At 47.9% G+C, this 19,709-nt stretch overlaps 2 protein-coding genes across 18 annotated transcripts in view; one reads left to right on the plus strand and one right to left on the minus strand.

Moving 5' to 3' along the window:
- The first annotated feature begins 3,982 nt into the window (after positions 1–3,982).
- LOC123135936 (mitogen-activated protein kinase kinase 2) overlaps positions 3,983–19,709 on the plus strand; it is a 20,019-nt gene continuing 4,292 nt past the window's right edge. For 5 of the 11 annotated variants that reach the window (XR_006466356.1, XR_006466359.1, XR_006466358.1 and 2 more), the window contains exons 1-5: positions 10,885–11,072; positions 11,357–12,164; positions 12,229–14,304; positions 14,490–14,533; positions 16,595–16,797. Coding sequence is in view for 6 of the 11 variants with exons in the window: in XM_044555196.1 (XP_044411131.1) it covers positions 10,964–11,072; positions 11,357–12,164; positions 12,229–14,304; positions 14,490–14,533; positions 16,595–16,797 (3,240 nt within the window). In the remaining 5 variants the exon portion in view is untranslated. Of the gene's footprint in view, positions 4,101–10,178; positions 10,854–10,884; positions 11,073–11,356; positions 12,165–12,228; positions 14,305–14,489; positions 14,534–16,560; positions 16,798–19,709 lie in introns of those variants that run through there. The other 6 variants (XM_044555199.1, XM_044555197.1, XM_044555201.1 and 3 more) reach the window with 6 other exon arrangements.
- LOC123135937 (disease resistance protein RGA4) lies at positions 4,667–10,185 on the minus strand. 7 transcript variants are annotated; one of them, XR_006466361.1, is made up of 6 exons: positions 9,233–10,185; positions 6,298–8,411; positions 6,002–6,118; positions 5,683–5,772; positions 5,249–5,402; positions 4,667–5,138 (listed from the first exon to the last, which is right to left on the minus strand). XR_006466361.1 is itself a non-coding variant. In XM_044555205.1 (6 exons), the coding sequence occupies exons 1-5, from the start codon at positions 10,072–10,074 to the stop codon at positions 5,298–5,300; spliced, it is 3,369 nt and encodes a 1,122-aa protein (XP_044411140.1). In that variant the 5' UTR covers positions 10,075–10,185; the 3' UTR covers positions 4,667–5,138; positions 5,249–5,297. The 7 variants fall into 7 exon arrangements, 3 of the variants coding, with proteins under 3 accessions (XP_044411140.1, XP_044411142.1, XP_044411139.1); XR_006466360.1 differs by having other exon boundaries at positions 6,002–6,175; XM_044555205.1 differs by having other exon boundaries at positions 5,683–5,873.

Consider the following 19,709-nt stretch of genomic DNA (forward strand, 5'->3'; position numbering starts at 1 on the left):
CACGGACAGTGTACTTGCCGTGGCGTGCCTGGCTCATATAACCGGGCCATGTCGTGTGAAGCACGGCAACTTTCGTGCTTTAGTTTATTTTTGATAAGAACTTGTTATGTGTCACTGGAATTTGTCATACTTAGAGCATCTCTAGCCGCGCATGCAACAAGCCCCCCAAGGTCTTTTTTTATCGTCGGCGCCGAAAAATTAGTCCAGTCACGCCCCCAAAAGCCCACTTTTTGCCGGTTAGGGCCGAATTCGGTGCCGGTGGACCTAGGCTGAACCCGGCGCGCTGGGGGCGCCCGGGGAAACGGTTAAAACAAGTGGGCCCGCCAAGTCAGCGACTCTGCGCCTTCGTCGTCCTCATCGCCTCGATTCCCGCGGGAATCAATGCGAAGGTTGCCGCGCCGGTTAGACTTCCATTGATGTCTCATGGGCGGCACAGTAAAGGCGTACGCGCGTCCCACCCGCTCGCGCCACGCGTACACACGGCGCCCACCCTCTCGCCGCCCACCCACGGCTATAAAAGTGTTGGAAATATGCCCTAGAGGCAATAATAAAAGTATTATTATATTTCATTGTTCATGATAATTGTCTTTTATTCATGCTATAACTGTATTATCCGGAAATCGTAATACACGTGTGAATACATAGACCTCAATATGTCCCTAGTGAGCCTCTAGTTGACTAGCTCGTTGTGATCAACAGATAGTCATGATTTCCTGGCTATGGACATTGGATGTCGTTGATAACGGGATCACATCATTAGGAGAAGGATGTGATGGACAAGACCCAATCCTAAGCATATCACAAAGGTCGTTTAGTTCGTTTGCTAGAGCTTTGCCAATGTCAAGTATCTCTTCCTTAGACCATGAGATCGTGTAACTCCCGGATACCGTAGGAGTGCCTTGGGTGTATCAAACGTCACAACGTAACTGGGTGACTATAAAGGTGCATTACAGGTATCTCCGAAAGTAGCTGTTGGGTTGACACGGATCGAGACTGGGATTTGTCACTCCGTATGACGGAGAGGTATCTCTGGGCCCACTCGGTAATGCATCATCATAATGAGCTCAAGGTGACCAAAGTGTTGGCCACGAGATCATGCATTACGATACGAGTAAAGTGACTTGCCGGTAACGAGACTGAACAAGGTATTGGGATACCGACGATCGAGTCTCGGGCAAGTAACGTACCGATTGACAAAGGGAATTGTATACAGGGTTTGATCGAATCCTCGACATCGTGGTTCATCCGATGACAACATCGAGAAGCATGTGGGGGCCAACATGGGTATCCAGATCCCGCTGTTGGTTATTGACCGGAGAACGTCTCGGTCATGTCTACATGTCTCCCGAACCCGTAGGGTCTACACACTTAAGGTTCGATGACGCTAGGGTTATAAAGGAAGTTTGTATGTGGTTACCGAATGTTGTTCGGAGTCCCGTATGAGATTCCGGACATCACGAGGAGTTCCGGAATGGTCCGGAGGTAAAGATTTATATATGGGAAGTCCTATTTTGGCCACCGGAAAATGTTCGGGATTTTTCGGTATTGTACCGGGAAGGTTCTAGAAGGTTCCGGAGTAGGGCCCACCTGCATGGGGGGACCCACATGAACGTGAGTAGTGGGGGAAAGGCCCCACACCCCTGGTCAAGGCGCACCAAGATCCCCCCTTAGAAGGAATAAGATCATATCCCGAAGGGATAAGATCAAGATCCCTAAAAAGGGGGGATAACAATCGGTGGGGAAGGAAATGATGGGATTTCTTTCCTCCCACCTTAGCCAACGCCCCAATGGACTTGGAGGGCAAGAAACCAGCCCCTCCACCCCTATATATAGTGGGGAGGCGCATGGGGGCTTAAGACAAGCCAAGGCGCAGCCCCTCCCCTCCCCAACACCTCTCCTCCTCCGTATATGCTTGGCGAAGCCCTGTCGGAGTACTGCTGCACCAACTACACCACGCCGTTGTGCTGCCGTTGGAGCAATCTTCCTCAACCTCTCCTTCCCCCTTGCTGGATCAAGAAGGAGGAGACGTCTCCCGTCCCGTACGTGTGTTGAACGCGGAGGTGCTGTCCGTTCAGCACTTGGACATCGGTGATCCGAATCACGTTCGAGTACGACTCCATCATCACCATCCCCTTGGCTAGCTTCCGCTCGTGATCTACAAGTGGTATGTAGATGCAAACTCTCTCCCTTGACTCGTTGCTTAGATGAACTCATAGATGGATCTTGGTGAAACCGTAGGAAATTTTTTAATTTTCTGCAACGTTCCCCAACAAAAAGCAGGCCCTCCCTCGCTAGTGAAGGCACACTCCCTCGCCATAGAACCCCCCATCTCGTCGGTGAATGCACACTCCCTCGTCGTCGACACCCCACTCGACCTCTCACCGCCGACGCGCGTCTCTTCTCTCTCCCCCGCCGACGACCATGGCCGAGCACTACCCAGGCGACGGTGCGGCGGCCAATGGTTTCGATCGCCGCCACCTGCACGAAGACGAGGCACGCCTCCTCTATGAGGCCGACTACCTAGCATCGCCGGGCATGCGCTCGTGGAGGCTGAGTGTCGGCGGCGTCTCAGTACCTCCGGCGCCCATCGGTGCTGATCGGCGCCCGAGATCGCACACATCCGGTCATCGTTGCCGGAGCAAGCGCGGAACCAGTCGAAGTACGCCCTCGACAGCCACATGTTGTGGATGGTGTACTTCGACCGCCGCCACAAAGACCAGCTCACCTCCAGGAACGGCATCGAGCCTCGTGGCCGCCTCAACTCTGAGGTGAAACACCAATGGTGGGGCGTCCCCGGCCGCACCCTTGAAGCCGTCCTCGAGCACATCGAGGCCGGCAACATGCCGCGGTTGGAGTACCTGACGCCCCCTCCTTCTCTCGCCGCTGCGACAGCTCCTGGACGCCGCGGTGAATGGAGACGGCGACCTCCTCATTGTCGGGCTCCCTTTCCTCCGGATCGCCGACGCTCCGCCCCGTCAAGCCGGAGCCACAAGAGACGCCGCTCGGGCACCGTCGTCATCAACGAGGGCGACCGTGGTCCCTCTTCTCCCTCTTTCCGCCTAGTCAGGCCGAAGACAAAGGTGGGGCTACTCCCCGTGAAGAAGGAGCATGAGGCCATGGCCACCGCTGACGAGACCGCCGTCAAGTGCGTGGGAGGACTACATCCGCGAGGAGATGGCGCGACAGCGCCGTGCCCTTGAGGAGATCGCCGCTCGGCGCCACAGATGCGAGGAGGGCGGCGTCGTCATCCTCGACGACATCTACGAGGAGGAGTCCGGGCCGTCCAACCCCCCATGCATCGGCGACGCTGGTCAGGAGTGCAGCAAGGCAAGCGTCGGCAGGCAGGACAACGGCGACAAGGACAGTGACGACGACGACTACACCAACATGTACAAGGAGCTCGGCATGTAGAAGGCGGGTGGCGGCAGTGGAACAGTAGTAATATATAGTTGTCGTTTTAGTTAGTTCAGTTTTCTTACAAATATTAATGAAATCGCCTAGTTTGGCCGAATTTGTGTTGTGTTCAGCCGAATTTTGGTCGAGTTTGGTTTTCAGAAAAGAAAGGCGATGGGGCGGCGGTTGCGAAAACGACCGTCCCCACGCCGATTTTTCGCCGGTGCGTCCTCAGGCGACGCTATTTGAAGCCCCTGTGGGTCGAACGAGTGGAGATGCTCTTACGTGACTAAATTGTTATGAAAAAACTTCATGGCCGGAGTGCCACGCACCTGATGAGTGACACTTATCATTTAAAAAAGATTGATAAAAGAAAAGGTCCTTTATCGCGTGAAAAAGGGGATTTACTTGAGCAGAGTCACCTGGAAAAGAAAAAAGTTAAAAATCCAGCGGGATTTGGTGGCCGTCCGATCTGCGGGCGATTGGTGCCAACCGAACACTGGCTGGGCGGCCGGCGGCGGGACTCGGAACAGAGCAGAGAGCAGCAGCAGCGTAGAAAGAAACAGGACAGGGAGAGAGGGAGATAAGCAGAGCAGAGACCGCCAAAATGGTGCGGCCGGGAAAGGCGAGCGGTTCTGCCGGAGGTGGCCGCGGGAGGCTGCCCTCCACCCCGGCGTCATCGTTCCATCTCAGGCGGAGGTCGAGTGGTGAGTGGCCTGTCTGTACTCCGTACCTTAGCTAGGGTTTCTGAATCGGGCCGGCGTGGATGGAGCGGGGTGGCAGATGTCCCCTGCTCCAAGAGAAAAATGCTGCAGCCGCCATTAACGCGAGGGGAGGAGGGTCAGGCAACGTCTCCGCCCGGCCGCCATGTGTTCTTCAGGAGCTTCAGTAGCCGAGCAGAGATGTTCGTCTCCTGATTCCTGATTCCTGAGCAGGAGCAGCAAAGCAAATACGTAGATGGGAGGAGAATGGAGGATACTTTCTTTTTCTATTATATTAGTAAGCATCCTGTAGCTTGTATCTTCATCTATAATTAAATCAATCAAACCATGCCCCATTGTCAAACAGGGGAACAAACCTCCATCCCAGAAATTCCCATGCGTACTGTAATCCCCATTTATTTGTTTTAACCAAATGAAGCATTTGGAGTAAAATGCGACGTTCATGGTAAGATTAGTGCACACAATCAGCACGCTTAATTTAGGACATACTCCCTCCGTTCCAAAATAGATGACTCAACTTTGTACTAAAGTTAGTACAAAGTTGAGTCATCTATTTCGGAACGGAGGGAGTACATCATCAAGTTATATATTTTTCTGAAAAGGGGTGATTTCTTGATCACACTCGTGGAAACCAATGGCTCGCTACACAATCAGCACAACAAAAATAAGGATGATAAGCATGTAACTTATGACAGTTTTCATGTACAATCAAACGGGACATACATGTGATCTGTGGTAGTTACTCGTTCCAAATGAACTTATCAGAAAGCCACCAAATGAACCTAGGTTCAGGTTCAGGTCCGAAATGAACTTAGGTTCAGGTTCTTTTGTTCCTTATGGGCTTTCTATTTATGCATTTGGACGAGATATATGTCCGATAACATACATGGTGGACTCTGTCACAGGACAGCAGAAATCCACCAAATAGGAATTCATGTGCATTCAGGACAAACTTATGAGAACCACTTCATCAACTTCAGGAGACGACTCCTCATATCCGTACTTGTCTGGCACACCCAGCACCTGAGAATCCACCATTAGCGCATCCGAAATTAATAACACAATGTCCAAAGGCTCAACAAGAGAGCCGAGCTGTTGGAACAACAGAAGCTACAACTAGTTAAAATGCTAACCTGATACTCAAAGCATACTCCAGCCCTGTCCTGAGCAAGATTAACCTAGTCAAGGCACCAACATCCCCTGTCGACTTCTTTGGCGAAAGACACCAATTGCCACCAGCGATGACAACCTCGTCCGCAGACGCTGTTTGTTTCGTAGGCCTTGGTTCTGAAAATCAATACAGAAGATAGCCATGTTAGAGAAGCATTGGAAGAATGTAAGACAACCAGTACAGTACAGTTGAAAAACCATACGAGACTTGTACTCCATCCGTAAAGAAATATAAGAGCGTTTAGGTTACTACTTTAGTGATCTAAACACTGTTATATTTCTTTACAGAGGGAGTATATCTCAAGAATATCACTCTCTAACTCCGGCCCAGTTCTACTAGCTACATCCCTAGGAGAAGCATTGGAAGAATGTAAGACAACTGGAATCTGTAAATTACCTTGGTGGCGTCTTCCATCTGCTGACCCTCTAAACCCGCCATTCCTTCCATCTCCTCTTTAGAACTTCCCTTGTTCATCCGATCTGTCACCTGAACGCTCAGACCATGTTTCTTAGCAAAATATTTTACATCCTTGGTGTTAGCAAAATATTTTCCTTGTTCATCATCATGTTGACCACCATCAACTTGTACTGCACAATGAAAATTGCCACATGTGTGCATGAAGAGAGAGTATATACAACTCAACACCAATATTGGATCAAAGCACTAGCAATTAAGCGACATAAGAAGATGCATATCACTGAATTACCAGACTCACCAGTAGAAATGGCATCAGTAGGTGATGGCACAGGGCTCTCAAAATTCTCCGCAGGTGCACTTTTGACATCAACCTCGTCGGCCGTCGTATCAGTAGCTATTGCTGCAGGGCTAGCTTCTGCAGCAGGCTCGCTTTTCATTAGTTCCTGATCATCAACCATCCCAGAAGTAACACCTTGTGTTGCACAAAAATAAGAACGGAATGGCACATGCATACATGAACAGAGAGTATATACAACTCAACACACCCCAAGAATTAACCGAAGTAAGCAAAACACAAGGCCATCACTTAATTACCAGTCTCTTTAGTGGTCACATTGGGCAGCGTTGTCACTGATAACGTCGTATCAGTAGCTGCTGCTGCAGGTTCCCTCTCCACATCAACCTCTTCGACTGTTGTATCAGTAGTTGTTTCTGCAGGGATAATTTCCGCAGCAGACTCACTTCCCATCGGCTTAGTCTCAACAAACAAGAGCTTGGGACGTCTGGGGTGGTTCTTTTTTGCTCCTTTCCACTCCTGTTTTGTTTCATCACTCACTGCATCAGGTAGGGCGACCTCTTTAAGACGTGGCAGGGACTGGATTGTGCGGCTAAAGCCATTTATATCCTTACATAGCAGCCGGAGGAACTCGAGGCGAGGCAGAGCTCCCTCTTGTATTTCCAGCTCGGTTGCGACTTCTGCCACGACACATAGGTGTCGCAGGCTTCTGAGTGCATGGCCTTGCCTGATGCCGAGCTTGTCCAGTTGAGTTGCAATCAGCTTCAGGTACTCCAGGCCGCGCACTCTGCTCAGGGCATCAAGAATGTTACCACTCAGCTTATGATCACCAAGGAATGACAGGCACAGCTTAGTGAGACCACCCAGCATGGTAACAAACAGAGGCAGCTGACTACATATGGTGTTCCCTTGTAGCTTGAGTGAGCTAAGGTAGTAGGAGTAATCCTTCTCCAAGGAGAAATCCAACAAGTCTGGACACCATTCATCATTGGTGTTCAGTGAGAGTGAATGAGCTTTGTTCAGATCGGTGCCGCTCTGGATGAACCCCTTGATTGACTTTGAGAGGTGTCTTGAGTTGCTGCTGTCATGTGCGGTGAACTCGCACCATATTTTCACCTTGGTCAAGTGCTTCATATGCTCCATGATCTGTGTGAATCCTTGGCTATTGTTGTCCACAACAAATCCGGCTAAAGTTTCCAATTTACTTCTCTCTGACAGCCAAGTCTGTAGCTTACTCATTCTCCGGCTTCCTACATCTTGTTGGAGCTTGAACTTTCCAAACAGATGAATTAAATATGGCAATTCCATGACTTCTATGGTCAGAATCTCTATACTGGTTCCTCTTAAATCCAGTGTTTCCAAAAGTTGAAGCTTCTTGATCTGTTTTGGAATAACTGTAACTCTAGTAGCACCTCTGAGGCTTAGGTACCTGAGCAGCGACATGTTGCTGCATATCTCCTTGAGATGCTTGTCTCCCAAGTGTTCATCGCACTCTTCTAAATCCAAAACTCTAATCAGTTTGTACTTGGAAAAGTCCAACATTGAATTGTGCGCTTCACCAAAGATTGTCAGAGAACGGACAAGACTTAGATCCTTTGGATCCATTTTGGATCTTGCATCAGTTTTATGCTGCAGAGAAATCCAACGAATTTTACTCCCAGGTGGGGGATCCTTATCATATAACAAGGTAACAAAGTTCTCGGACATGGATCTGTGCAGAATGAACTCAAGCATTATACTGTGAGGTTTGCATGTCTTCACCTCTGCACTGCCGTTGCCGCTGGCATCAATAGGCTGGATGATGCTCTTGTCGACCAGCTCATTGAAACTGGCAACAGCAACCTCAAGGGCACTGCGTTTAGGCTCTGCTGTGATGAAACCTTCGGCTGACCATCGCCTTATCAGGCTTCCTCTCCTGATTGGGCGACCACTTGGGTAAATACCAAGATAAAGCAAGCAGATCTTGATATCTTGCTTGCTTAGGTTGGTGTAGCTACGGACGAGCACACGCTTCATATTTGCTAACATATGATGTGTCTCCAGATGGCTGCCAAGGTTATTTCCCAGATCTGCCCATTGTCGCCGTCTGTGATCACCGTGCAACAACCGTGCTGTGGTAATAAGAGCAAGGGGCAGACCATCACATTTCCTTATTACTTCTGAACTTAGCTCCGTATCACGGACTGTTGGTGGATACACCAAGGAAGCTTTCTCAAAGAACAATTGTTTCGAGTGTTGCTCAGCAAGAGTTCTCATTATGTACACATGACCATCACGACAGCTGCTTTTGATTGCTATGGTCTGAGTGGCTGTTGTGACAATAACTCTACTGTTGACCCCGGGAACCACAGGGAAAGCATCTTTTATATCAACCCAAAAGTCTCTCCGCATGTCATCAATTACAATTAAAAACCTATAATAGATAAAAAGAAGTCAGAATAGAACACATTCCCTCTTCACACAAATCATGTTTCAGATAGCATGCATTCAGACAAGGAAATTGGTCGCCCAAGGGATTCTGACACTCTTCTAACAGTCTCAAATCAATAGGATCCTCGAACCGTTAGTCTCCACATGAACCTAGAGTCGGAGAAGCATTACTTTCTATTCCTTTAATGATTCTACCTTGCTTTTGATTGGATTCCTACGGTAAAACTTCTTTTTTAGTAGGGTTTCTTGTAGCACAAGGCTTGTGAGTCCCTAGTCACCGTGTTTGAAGTCCTTGATTTGCAATTGATCTGTTCAGGAATTATGTCGTGAGTTTTGTAGCCGTGCATCAAGTCGTTTTTCTACTAATCTGCTTGTTATACCACCGGCTTGTGTATTTTGTTTTCCATTATGAAGGGAATACATGTGGATGGAGGAAAATAGAAGAAGACATTGGTAACTTGGTACTCTTAACCAAGCATGTGGCTTAGTACTGTCTCATTTACATGAGCTTGTGTAATCTGAATTCTGAAGGCATGCATGCCAATATGGCCTAATTGTCTGCATGTATGCCAATGGTCGGCATAGGAATCTTTAACCATGCATATGTTTTTTAATTCAGTAACCAAAACCTTAATGGCTGGGAGAATCAAGTTGAATGTGCTAAAGTAAAAGATGCATTTTATTAGCTATGTAGTGTGGAGGCCATTAATGGGCTGTATATATGTTGTGGACTCCAAGAGAAAAATGAGTAGAAAAACCAACAGAAACGGCATAAAAAGCTAGGGTAGGAAATATATTGTATACCTCTTGGTCCCAAGGCACTCTCTTAGGCTTGCACAGAGCATGTTATTGCTGAGACGGCAGGGGTTGCCTGCACTTCCACTACTACTACTAATGGTGGAATGCATTCCAAGTTGCCAGAGTATCTCCTTGAGAACATCTCTTGAGCCTTTCTCTGCAGCACAAACCCAAGCCCGTGCTTTGTATTCGCTCTCAGTTGTGTTGTACACATGCTTGGTGAGGAGAGTCTTCCCTATGCCACCGAACCCAACAAGGGAGATCACCTTGAGCTCCATGGGTTGTTGGCCTTGCGGCGTTTCCCTTATCAGCTCCATGAGCTCGTCGTGGGGCACATCCATACCCACGGCGGCCACCGAGGTGTCCGTGTCATCAGATGGTGTCTCTGACTCCAGGGTGCTGGATCCGCCGCCATACTCACTGGTGCTGTAGCTTGTTCTCAGCTTGGATGCGTCCTCGGATTTCTTCCTGAGACGACGGATTGCTGCAGCAAACTTGTTACGGGCACTCCTCGTCTTCATCCGGTGAAATTTCTTAACGATCCATGACACATCAGGCTTGAGTGTCACGCGGTGCGTGAAGCGGTCGATGCAGTCTTCGATATCATACGCCAAGTCACGCACCATAGTGATCCAGACCTTATGCACGGGGTTGCTGCTCCACGGTGGACGATCACCATCTTGTTGAATGGCAGCAGAAATCATCAAGGACTCGCTTCTGATGTAACTGATGTCATGCTTCAGCTCTGCCCGCAGCTTGCGATTTTGTACCAAGTAATCCCAGAGCTTAGGGGCATTCCTGCTGGCCACACTGCCAGCCAGGTTGGCAGCCACGACTAATTCCGCCATCTCCACACCACCTCCTGCCTCTTGATTGATCAGACCATTACTGATACTGAATTTTGCCTTCACTGTTCTCCCTCGCCTGGATACAGAGAAAATGGGTTCAGCAACTCAACAGCAGCTATGGCCGCATAAATCCAGGACATTATCTACAATTTTATTATCAGTAATGTTAACCTGTCACGTCACGTTCTATCAGACACAGATTTTTTCAGGGAAGAAATCAGCCACATAGAATTTTCTTGGATATCACATCAGACACAGATTCTTTTTCTTAGGGAGGACATCAGCCACATAGAATTTTTTTGGGTAAGATATCAGACACACAGATTTTGTTTTTTGGGAAACAACAGCCGCACAGAATTTTCTTAGGGAAGATAATGTGCACAGAATTTTCTTAGGCAAGACATCACAGACACATAAATTAATGGAAGAAACAAGGCGCCTGGATAGCAGGTTTATCTTACTTACAATTAATTTTACATACATGAGTCAAGTCGCAACCGTGGCCATCCAAACCCTGTGGCATTAGATTGTTTATCCTCATGGCAGCTCATTTTTCTCTGCATATTTTCGACCACATATTTTGCAACAGTGTTTTTTGCCATGGTGTCCCCTCAGCATCTGTCCGTTTAGACGCTACGATCAAAGGCAGAAGCTGAGAGATGTTTGAGGGTCCCAATAGTCATCCGCTTGGTGCCATGGGATCCCAGCTTCTTTGGGAGCTCAACATGGCCTCATCTGTTGCAGGCTGCCTATAGAAGAGGGATTAAGGCCGGATGCAGGTACCCTGCTTCAAAACACTGTTTTCTTTGGTGTGTGTGTGTGTGGGGGGGGTGGGGGGGGGGGATTAGAGTGGTAATTGAGTAGAGGGCTACCTAGTTCTGATTAATTGATGGAGCACCTGCGAGTGCTCAAGGAGGAGGTGGAGATCATGGAAGAGGAGGAATCTCCTGAGGCGCACAAGAACGTTGTCCTCTCAAATCCAACTCCTCCTACCAGTGGTGAGGCCCTTTCACTAAGTAATCGCATGCAGGACTACTTAACTTGTTTTCTTTCGATGGGCACAAGAACGGATAATTGTCGTGCCATGTCTGCATTGTGACCACGAGATTGTCGTCTTGTTTTGATTGCTTGTTCCTTGTTAAATTCTCGCGGGTGCCTGATTTCAACATTGTGCATTTTGCTTTGTCACACAGTTGATGGTTGCCTTTCTACAGTATACAGGGCACATGTGTACGCAATATTCATTAAATAATTTTACCTTTGTTTATGTGCCTGTGTTTAGATGTTTTGGGTGCCATGAGACCCCTTATTGGGAAGTTGGACATGCTTCTCCTTAGGGATGCTCCTCAGAAATGCTGCTCCAAGAGGATCAAGGACAGGATGCGCCTCCTCAAAGATGATGTTCAAAAGATAAGTTCCTACCTTGATGAACTATTAGAGTTGGAAGACCCTCCGCCAATGGCCATGTGCTGGATGAATGAGGCACGTGACCTGTCTTACGACATGGAGGATTACGTCGACAGCTTATTATTTGTGCCGCCTGAAGATCCCTCCCTTTTTGCTAACAACATCAAGGCCACCAGATCCCTCCGCAAATGGTCCAGTCGTGTCAAGACTTCCCAGACTCAGGTTATTAGTGCAGAAACATTATCGGAATTCAGGAAGTATGTCCAGGAGGCCATTCAACGGCACCAGAGGTACAATCTCCATTCTTGCAGAACCTTGAGGCGTAGATTTGTGTTGCATGGCCCTATGGTTCTTCCAAGGCCATATGAAGAAACTACAGACATAGTAATCGATGGCCGGATGAATGAATTTATCAACTCGCTGGCTACCGATGGGGACCAGCAGCTCAAGGTGCTTTCTGTTCTTGGATCTGCTTGTATTGGTAAAACCACACTTGCTAGAGTGTTGTACAACAGACTTAGGAAGCAATACAATTGCCGAGCTTTCATTCGAGTATCCAAGAAACCTGATACAAAGAAAATTTTCTGTGACATGCTCTCGCAACTCAAGCGGCAACATCCTCCGCAACATTGTAGGGAAATTGATCTCGTTCACGATATCAAGCAATATCTACAAGATAAAAGGTAGTGCCTCTTTATCAAAATTCTCATGGTCCCTAAACCCTTAGAGTTGATTATCTGTATGCAGGTATTTAATTATTATTGATGATGTATGGGCTGCATCAGTATGGGATACTATTAATCATGTTTTTCCAAAGGGTAATCATGGCAGCAGAATAATAACAACTACACAGATCGAAGATGTTGCATTAACATGTTGCTGCTATCAGTCAGAGTATGTTTTTGAGATGAAATACCTAGATGATGATCATTCTAGAAAGCTTTTCTTTAACAGACTATTTTGCTCTGAAAGAGATTGTCCTGAACAGTTCAAAGATGTTCTAAATGAAATTGTTGAAACATGTGATGGTTTGCCGTTAGCCACAGTTAGCATAGCAAGTGTTTTAGCAAGCCAGCCTGTCATGTCAATTGATCTTTTGACATACATCCATCGGTCGTTAAGCTCTTGCTTCTCGGCATTAGAAAGAACTAGACAAGCACTGAATCTGAGCTTCAACAGTCTTCCTCAATATTTGAAGACATGTTTGCTTTATCTTAGTATGTATCCAGAGGGCTACACAATCTTGAAGGATGATTTGGTGAAGCAATGGGTGGCTGAAGGTTTGATCTATACAACAGAAGGGCAAGACATCGGGAAAGTTGCAGAAAGCTATCTCGATCAACTTCTTGGTAGAAGATTCATCCAACCGATATGTGTCAACTACAACAATGAGGTGTTATCCTGTGCAGTGCATGGCATGGTACATGATCTTATTGCACACAAATCTGCAGAAGAGAATTTCATTGTGGCAATAGACTACAGCCAAAAGAATGTGCCACTCTCTCAAAAGGTCCGTCGACTATCTCTCCTCTTTGGTAATGCAAAATATGCCAAGACACCAGCAAACATCACAAAGGCACAAGTTCGGTCACTTGGATTTTTTGGATTACTCGAGTCTATGCCTTGTATTACAGAGTTCAAGCTTCTTCGTGTCCTGAACCTTCAACTGTTCGGTCATGCTGGCGATGACGACGGCCCTGTAGACCTCACTGGAATTTCAGAAATGTTTCAACTGAGATATATGAAGATTGCAGGTAATGTCTGCATAAAACTGCCAAACCATGTGCTACGATGTTTGGAAATACTGGATATTGCGTATGCAAGAGTTGCTTGTGTTCCACGAGATATCCATTTACCAAACTTGTTACACCTTGGTCTTCCTCTTGATAAAAATCTGCTGGATTGGATTAACAGCAGGATGTCTCTCAGTGTGGAGAGAGTACGCAAGCTGCAGGATCTTCACCTGACCAGATCTTCTGCACTTTCTTCTGACCATCTGAATAGAAGCATGAGTTCTATTTTATCTTTACTTGGAGGACATGGCAACCTGAAAACTTTAGTAGTGGCTCATGGCTCATCGGCTAAAAATTCTCTTGGCGTTTCAGACGTCACCCTGTCATGTGATCTGCTGGCACCCCCACTTCTCCAGAGATTTGAATTCTCGCCACATAGCCGTATCTTGTTCTCAAGAATTCCTCTGTGGATTGAGAAACATGGCAACCTAAGAATTTTGAAGATTGCAGTGAGGGAACTGCAGATGAGTTGTGTTGATATCCTCAGAGGATCGCCTGCCCTCACTGCTCTCTCTCTGTATGTGGAGAAGGCGCCCTACGAAAAGATCATCTTTGACAAGGCTGGGTTCTCGATTCTCAAGTACTTCAAGTTGAGGTTCACGAGTGACATAGCTTGGATAAAATTTGAGAAAGGTGCAATGCCTAATCTCTGGAAGCTCAAGCTAGTTTTCAATGCCATCCCCTCTTTTGAAAAAGATGGTACTGCACTCATCAGCATCGAGCATATGCCAGGCCTTAAAGAGATCTCCACAAAATTTGGGGGTGAAGCTCCTGATCTAGAGTATGCCTTGAGGACCTTGGTTAGTAATCATCCGACCAATCCTATAATTAACATGCCATCAAATAAGACTCTGGGGGGAGAACAACGACATAGGAATCTGGAGCAAGAATCAGATGAGATTCTGAAGGAAGATCCATATGGGAATCTGGAGCAAGAATCGGATGAAATTCTGGAGGAACAAGAGCCAGATGAATACGATGAGAGATTAGAGAGGCGACAGGCTGATAAAAGGTACTACAAATGTTCCTTGTAAGCACAACGAAATATGCCCTCCTTTACTTCAACTTCTATGAGGCTGGGTGCACCCACTTGGTGCAGACGCCTCAATCGATAAAATCTTTCTTTTTAAGAAAAACATCAATGTCGATTCTTCAGTTAACCTGATATAATTCTTATATGTTCTAACGAAGCTAATGGTTATTGTAATCAATCAGGATTTCAAGGTCATCAGATCCATCTTCGCGTCTACATGTTCTAGGTACATTTTCTGTCAACTGGTGGTAATATAAATGTTTCGCCATCAAGTTAATAAAGTCACTTCAAGAGAAAACTAAGCAGCTTGTTCTATGTGATAAAAATTTTATCCCGGACTACCAATTCGGAAACGATTAATTTCTCCAACCGCTGACTTGTTAGAGATAGAGGCTTGAGCGGAAACCGGTGACCATAGCCAACCCATCTAGTTTAGTTGCGTCCGTCATTCCCTGACATCGGCCTATAGTTACAAATGAGACTTTGATCCTGTGCCAGCCGAATCAGAAAAGAATCCCTGATTGCACGTAGCCTGGATTTCAACCTCCTATTTTGTCTTGCACTTTCTTGTTTCATTGCTTGCTCAAGCGAGATGCATCTTCCCCTATTTTCATGGCCCCAACCAATCACATTCACGGCTTGGACTGCAGCATGCACACCATGAAAACATGCCTAATTTCAGGTCCTATCTCTCTTCACTTATGCACCTTAGTTATGTGCTAAAATAGCATGCTTTATCAGATTAAAAAATAGCATGCTTTATTGTTATACAAACTAATTCCTCTTTTTCTTCGTAATTGAGTTGCATATCTCTTCACACAACATCAGTAACAATAGCAGGGGTATGCATAAGCGAAGCCACCATATCACTTTCCTGACAAAAATACCTTGGGACATCTGGGGTGGTTCTTTGCTACTCCCTCCGTCCGGAAATACTTGTCATCAAAATGAATAAAAGAGGATGTACCTAGATGTATTTTAGTCTAGATACATTCCTTTTTGTCCATTTTGATGACAAGTATTTTCGGACGGAGGGAGTACTTCTTTACCGAAAAAGGGTTGCCCCCCGCTTTATATTATAAAGCAACGGTCACACGATACAAATGCTGGGGCCTCAGCACAAGCAAGCCCAAAAGAAACAAAGAAAGGAACTAAAGAGAAAATAATGCCAACAACGGCGGATCAACGAAAACGATGAGGACCCGCAACCGCCGCGCCCACCGGATAATACCACCACGCTCCTAGCACTCCGGACCGCCGCATACCAAACAACACCCTCAAGAAGGATCGCGACGATGACGACGCTGTTGCCCGGACATGTCCTAGGGTTTCCCCCGATATGCGAGGGGTGAGGTGGAAGGGGTATGCCCGACGCCCTTCAGGAAGGCACGGCGGACCCCACGAGCGTCACCGCGTCGGTGCCGGCCCTGCCGACAAGGATTTCTCCCGACCACCAACCAACCACGACCCCAGACGATCCATCCCGCGCCACCAAACACACCGCCCACCAACTTGCGCCACCACGATCGAGCAGTCTCCATCACCGTCTCACCATGGCAAACGAAACGGGACCGACGGAAACAAGACGACGCAACCGGGGACCAGGAGCGGCAACATCAGCAGCCTCGCGGGAGGGGACATCCTCCATCGCCCTCGGCGGGATCCGGCCGGACGCAGCACAGGGGCTCGCGAAGCCCCCGTCGCCGCGCTGCAGAACGCGAGCCACCGTCGCCACCACCCCCCGCACGAGTCACGCCCCCGACCCGCCGGAGACGCCGCAAGCAGACCAGGCCAGGCCCGCTCAGACCCAGATCGAGCCGAAAAGGGCCCAGACCAGGCCACCGCGTCGCCCCGCCGCCAAGCGGCCGCGCCACCGCCGGATCCATAGTCGCCGAGGAGCACCCCCGTCGGTCGCCGTCCGCCCGAGCCGAGGTGCCGTGCGGGGGGGAAAGGCCAGGGCTGCCGCCGCCGGCACCACGCGGGCAAGGCCCGGTGGCCCAGGCCGACGGCGGCAGAAGGGGAGGAGGGGGAGGGGAGGGCTGGGAGGGGTGACGAGAGCCCCCGGTCGCCCCGCTCGGTGAGGCGACGCGGGAGGTGGAGAGGGGAGATGGAAAGATCGTCTTGCTACTTCTTTTCAATCGGGTCGTGTTTCATCTCCCAGTCGACCATGGAGAGCAGTCTCCTTTCTTAGTTGCTATTTTGGTTAATTCTTGGGGGCGTGTTGGGTTATATATATACTCTCTCTTCATGCAGGCACATGACATTTTTTATTATTTTTATTAAGCAGTACCAGTTGGTGCTTCTGAGATGGGAAGTGAGCCTGATGTGGAAATCCCTGTGGCACCAACTACTAATGATAACATGATGTTGTCGGTCAATCTCGAAGCATTTGCTAGGGAAAATTATCCGAGCACTAACTTGGAAAGTTCTGTAAAGGAGATGGAAAGAGTGGCAGGTTTAGAGGATCATCAGATGGAAGATAGCACACAGGTAATTTACACATTCCAACTGTTTTGGATTTTTCTGATCCTTCTTAGGGACATAGCTACTAGGATTGGGGTGAAGTTAGGAAGTAATATTCTTGAGGTAAATAAATATATTTAAGTGACTAGTATGGAAGCTGGTAGATCCGCCTTTGAGCCTTGGGTTCTACAGGGTGTGTGCCTAGATTGTTTCTTCTAAATTAAAATTCTACAAGGGTAGTAATTTTATAGCTCACAAGAGAAGTCTAGCAATATGCCTTGAGTGGGTTGGGTTGCCCGGTGGTGCAGCTTCCCATCACTTATCTGGGCATCCCGTTGTCGACGCGACGGCCTTCCGCCGCCCAGTTGCAGCCCCTCGTTGATACGGTGGCTGCCCGGCTTCCTACCTGGAAGGCGTGGCTCATGAACAAAGCCGGGCGTCTTGCCCTTGTCAAATCGGTCCTCAACGCAATACCAGTGCACCAGCTGCTCGCGTTCGCTCCCCCGAAGAAGACGCTCAAACAATTGGCGAAGATCCAGCGAGGCTTCTTGTGGGCTGGGCGGGCCGTGGCCAACGGTGGCCATTGCCATGTCAACTGGAGCCGTGTGTGCCGTCCTATCGCGTATGGTGGGCTAGGAGTCCGAGACCTGGAGCGCGCTGGCCTCGCGCTACGCTTGCGATGGCTCTGGTTCGCCCGCGTCGATCCAGACCGTGCTTGGCAAGGTCTCGATCTGCAGTTCTCACACGAGGAGCGCGCGCTCTTCTTTGCCTCCACTACCATGATCATTGGAAATGGCTCGATGGCGCTTTTTTGGGAAGATCGCTGGATTGGCGGGCAGTCTGTCGGTGAGATAGCTCCCCTACTCTACCAATGCATTCCCAAACATCGACGCAAGGCCAGGACGGTGGCTGAAGGGCTGGCGGGTAACTCTTGGGCACATGATATTCAAGGGGTCCTGGGTCTGCACGAGATCGGACAATACTTACTGCTATGGCAGGCTGTGTGCCACACCATCCTGACGATTTCGAGCCGGATCACCTGCTCTGGAGGTGGACCACCAATGGCACCTACTCGGCGCGCTCATGTTATGCGGCCAGTTTCCAGGGATCCACGCGGTGCCATTCTTGGAAGCTGGTATGGAAGAGTTGGGCGCCTCCACGGGTAAAAATTTTCCATTGGCTCGCCGACCAGGATCGCTGCTGGACTGCTGAAAGGCTCGCGCGACGTGGCTTGCAGCATCACCCTCGATGCCTCCTTTGCGACCAGGCCGTGGAAACTATCCAGCACCTGCTGCTGACCTGCCCCTTTGCACGTCAGACCTGGCACATTGTCCTTGATTGGTTGCATATTCCGGTCCAAATCCCCGATCAGGAGCACACGGTCACGGAGTGGTGGCTGAGCGCGAAAGAGCTCGCGCCGCCGGCACATCGGAAGGCCCTCAAATCCATCGCGCTTCTTGTGCCCTGGATGCTATGGAAGCACAGGAACGCCTGTGTCTTCGACAACGCCACGCCATCCATCGAATCACTAGTGGTTAGGATCAAGGACGAGGCCCGGTGTTGGGCTAAAGCAGGAGCCCAGGGACTTCGGGTTGTTCTGCCCACAACCTGGGATGTCCACTGATTTTGTGCTTTTCTTTGTACTGCTCACCTCCTAGGAGGATTGTTCTACCTTTTCCATGAAATGAAATGCAAAGGTCCTTTGCGTTTTCTCGAAAAAAAAAATATGCCTTGAGTGGGGAACCAAAACAATTTTTTATTTTAACTCTAAGGCTATCCAGGATTTACTCGCAGATGAGTATGGGGTTGATTTAGAAAATGTTAGATAGCTGTGTTAGAAGTTTAGCTTCTTCAAGTAGACCTAAATGGTAGGACGTGGAGTATCTACTCCCGAGCTCAAATGATCCCTGATGAACAGTAAATTCGAAAAAAAATAGTAAACAAATTCTGAATATTTTTTCTGGTAAACTTAGAAAAATATTTTGTGTGCTTGCAAATTTATAATAACAGGACATTCATGGAAGTCGTGGCAAAAAAACAAAATCGATGCTCCTGAAATGCTATTTTTGAAAGCATTTTGGAGTATTGTTTATTTTATTTTATTTTTGCCATGACTTCCACGAATGTTATTTCGTGATGAAAATTTTCAAGCATACCAAACATTTGTCAAAGTTTGTCACATTTTTTTTATTTTACAGTTCATCCCGAGCTCAATGAGCTCGGGAGCAGAAGAGGACTTCTGTAAATGGTAAAGGTGCTTTTGTTGGCGGTAGGAGAGGTACAGAAGTGATAATTCAAAATGGCTCCCAAGAGCACATGCTTCTGGCTGCAAAAACTAAATTTTCGGGTGTCCAAAAAATGAAAAAAAAATGGATGTCTACTTTTTTGTGTCCTTTGTGTACATGTAAATTTTCATGAGAAAAAAAAACTTTTGTGCCCCGTGTATGGAATTTGTTTTTTGATGCTTCAAGAAATGCTTCTTAGAGCACTCTTGCTTCAAGAAATGCTTGTGGGAATAGTATTTTAGGTAAGTACTCCCTCCGTTCCTAAATATAAGTCTTTGTAGATATTGCACTACAAACTACATACGGATGTATATAGACATATTTGAGAGTGTAGATTCACTCATTTTGCTCCGTATGTAGTCCATAGTGGAATCTCTAAAAAGACTTACATTTAGGAACGGAGGAAGTACAATATTATCAAAAGGGGAAGGAAAGGTAATACTGAATGTAGCTATACCCATATTAAAAGCACATGTTATGTTTCGATCATTTTTATCTCAGCCATCAACGGCATTCTCCAGGAGTATCTCAGCCACAACTGGCTTTTCCTTGTATTACCGAGAATTAAATTTGGATGGAAAAAGAGGGAGACAAGTCCCACACTCTCGATACGGCGATACCGCTATGAGTTTGTGGAAATTACCCACAACCTGG

Source organism: Triticum aestivum, chromosome 6B, assembly GCF_018294505.1.
Source record: "Triticum aestivum cultivar Chinese Spring chromosome 6B, IWGSC CS RefSeq v2.1, whole genome shotgun sequence".
In the NCBI taxonomy this organism is placed as follows: Eukaryota; Viridiplantae; Streptophyta; class Magnoliopsida; order Poales; family Poaceae; genus Triticum; species Triticum aestivum.

Excerpts from the sequence above, each read along its gene's own strand:
- LOC123135937 (XM_044555207.1), bottom strand. The coding sequence starts at position 10,074 with ATGGCGGAATTAGTCGTGGCTGCCAACCTGGCTGGCAGTGTGGCCAGC. Across the intron at positions 5,874-6,001 it reads TACTGATGCCATTTCTACTG|TACAAGTTGATGGTGGTCAA; the intron begins GTGAGTCTGGTA and ends TTCATTGTGCAG. Across the intron at positions 5,403-5,708 it reads AGGAATGGCGGGTTTAGAGG|AACCAAGGCCTACGAAACAA; the intron begins GTCAGCAGATGG and ends ATTGATTTTCAG.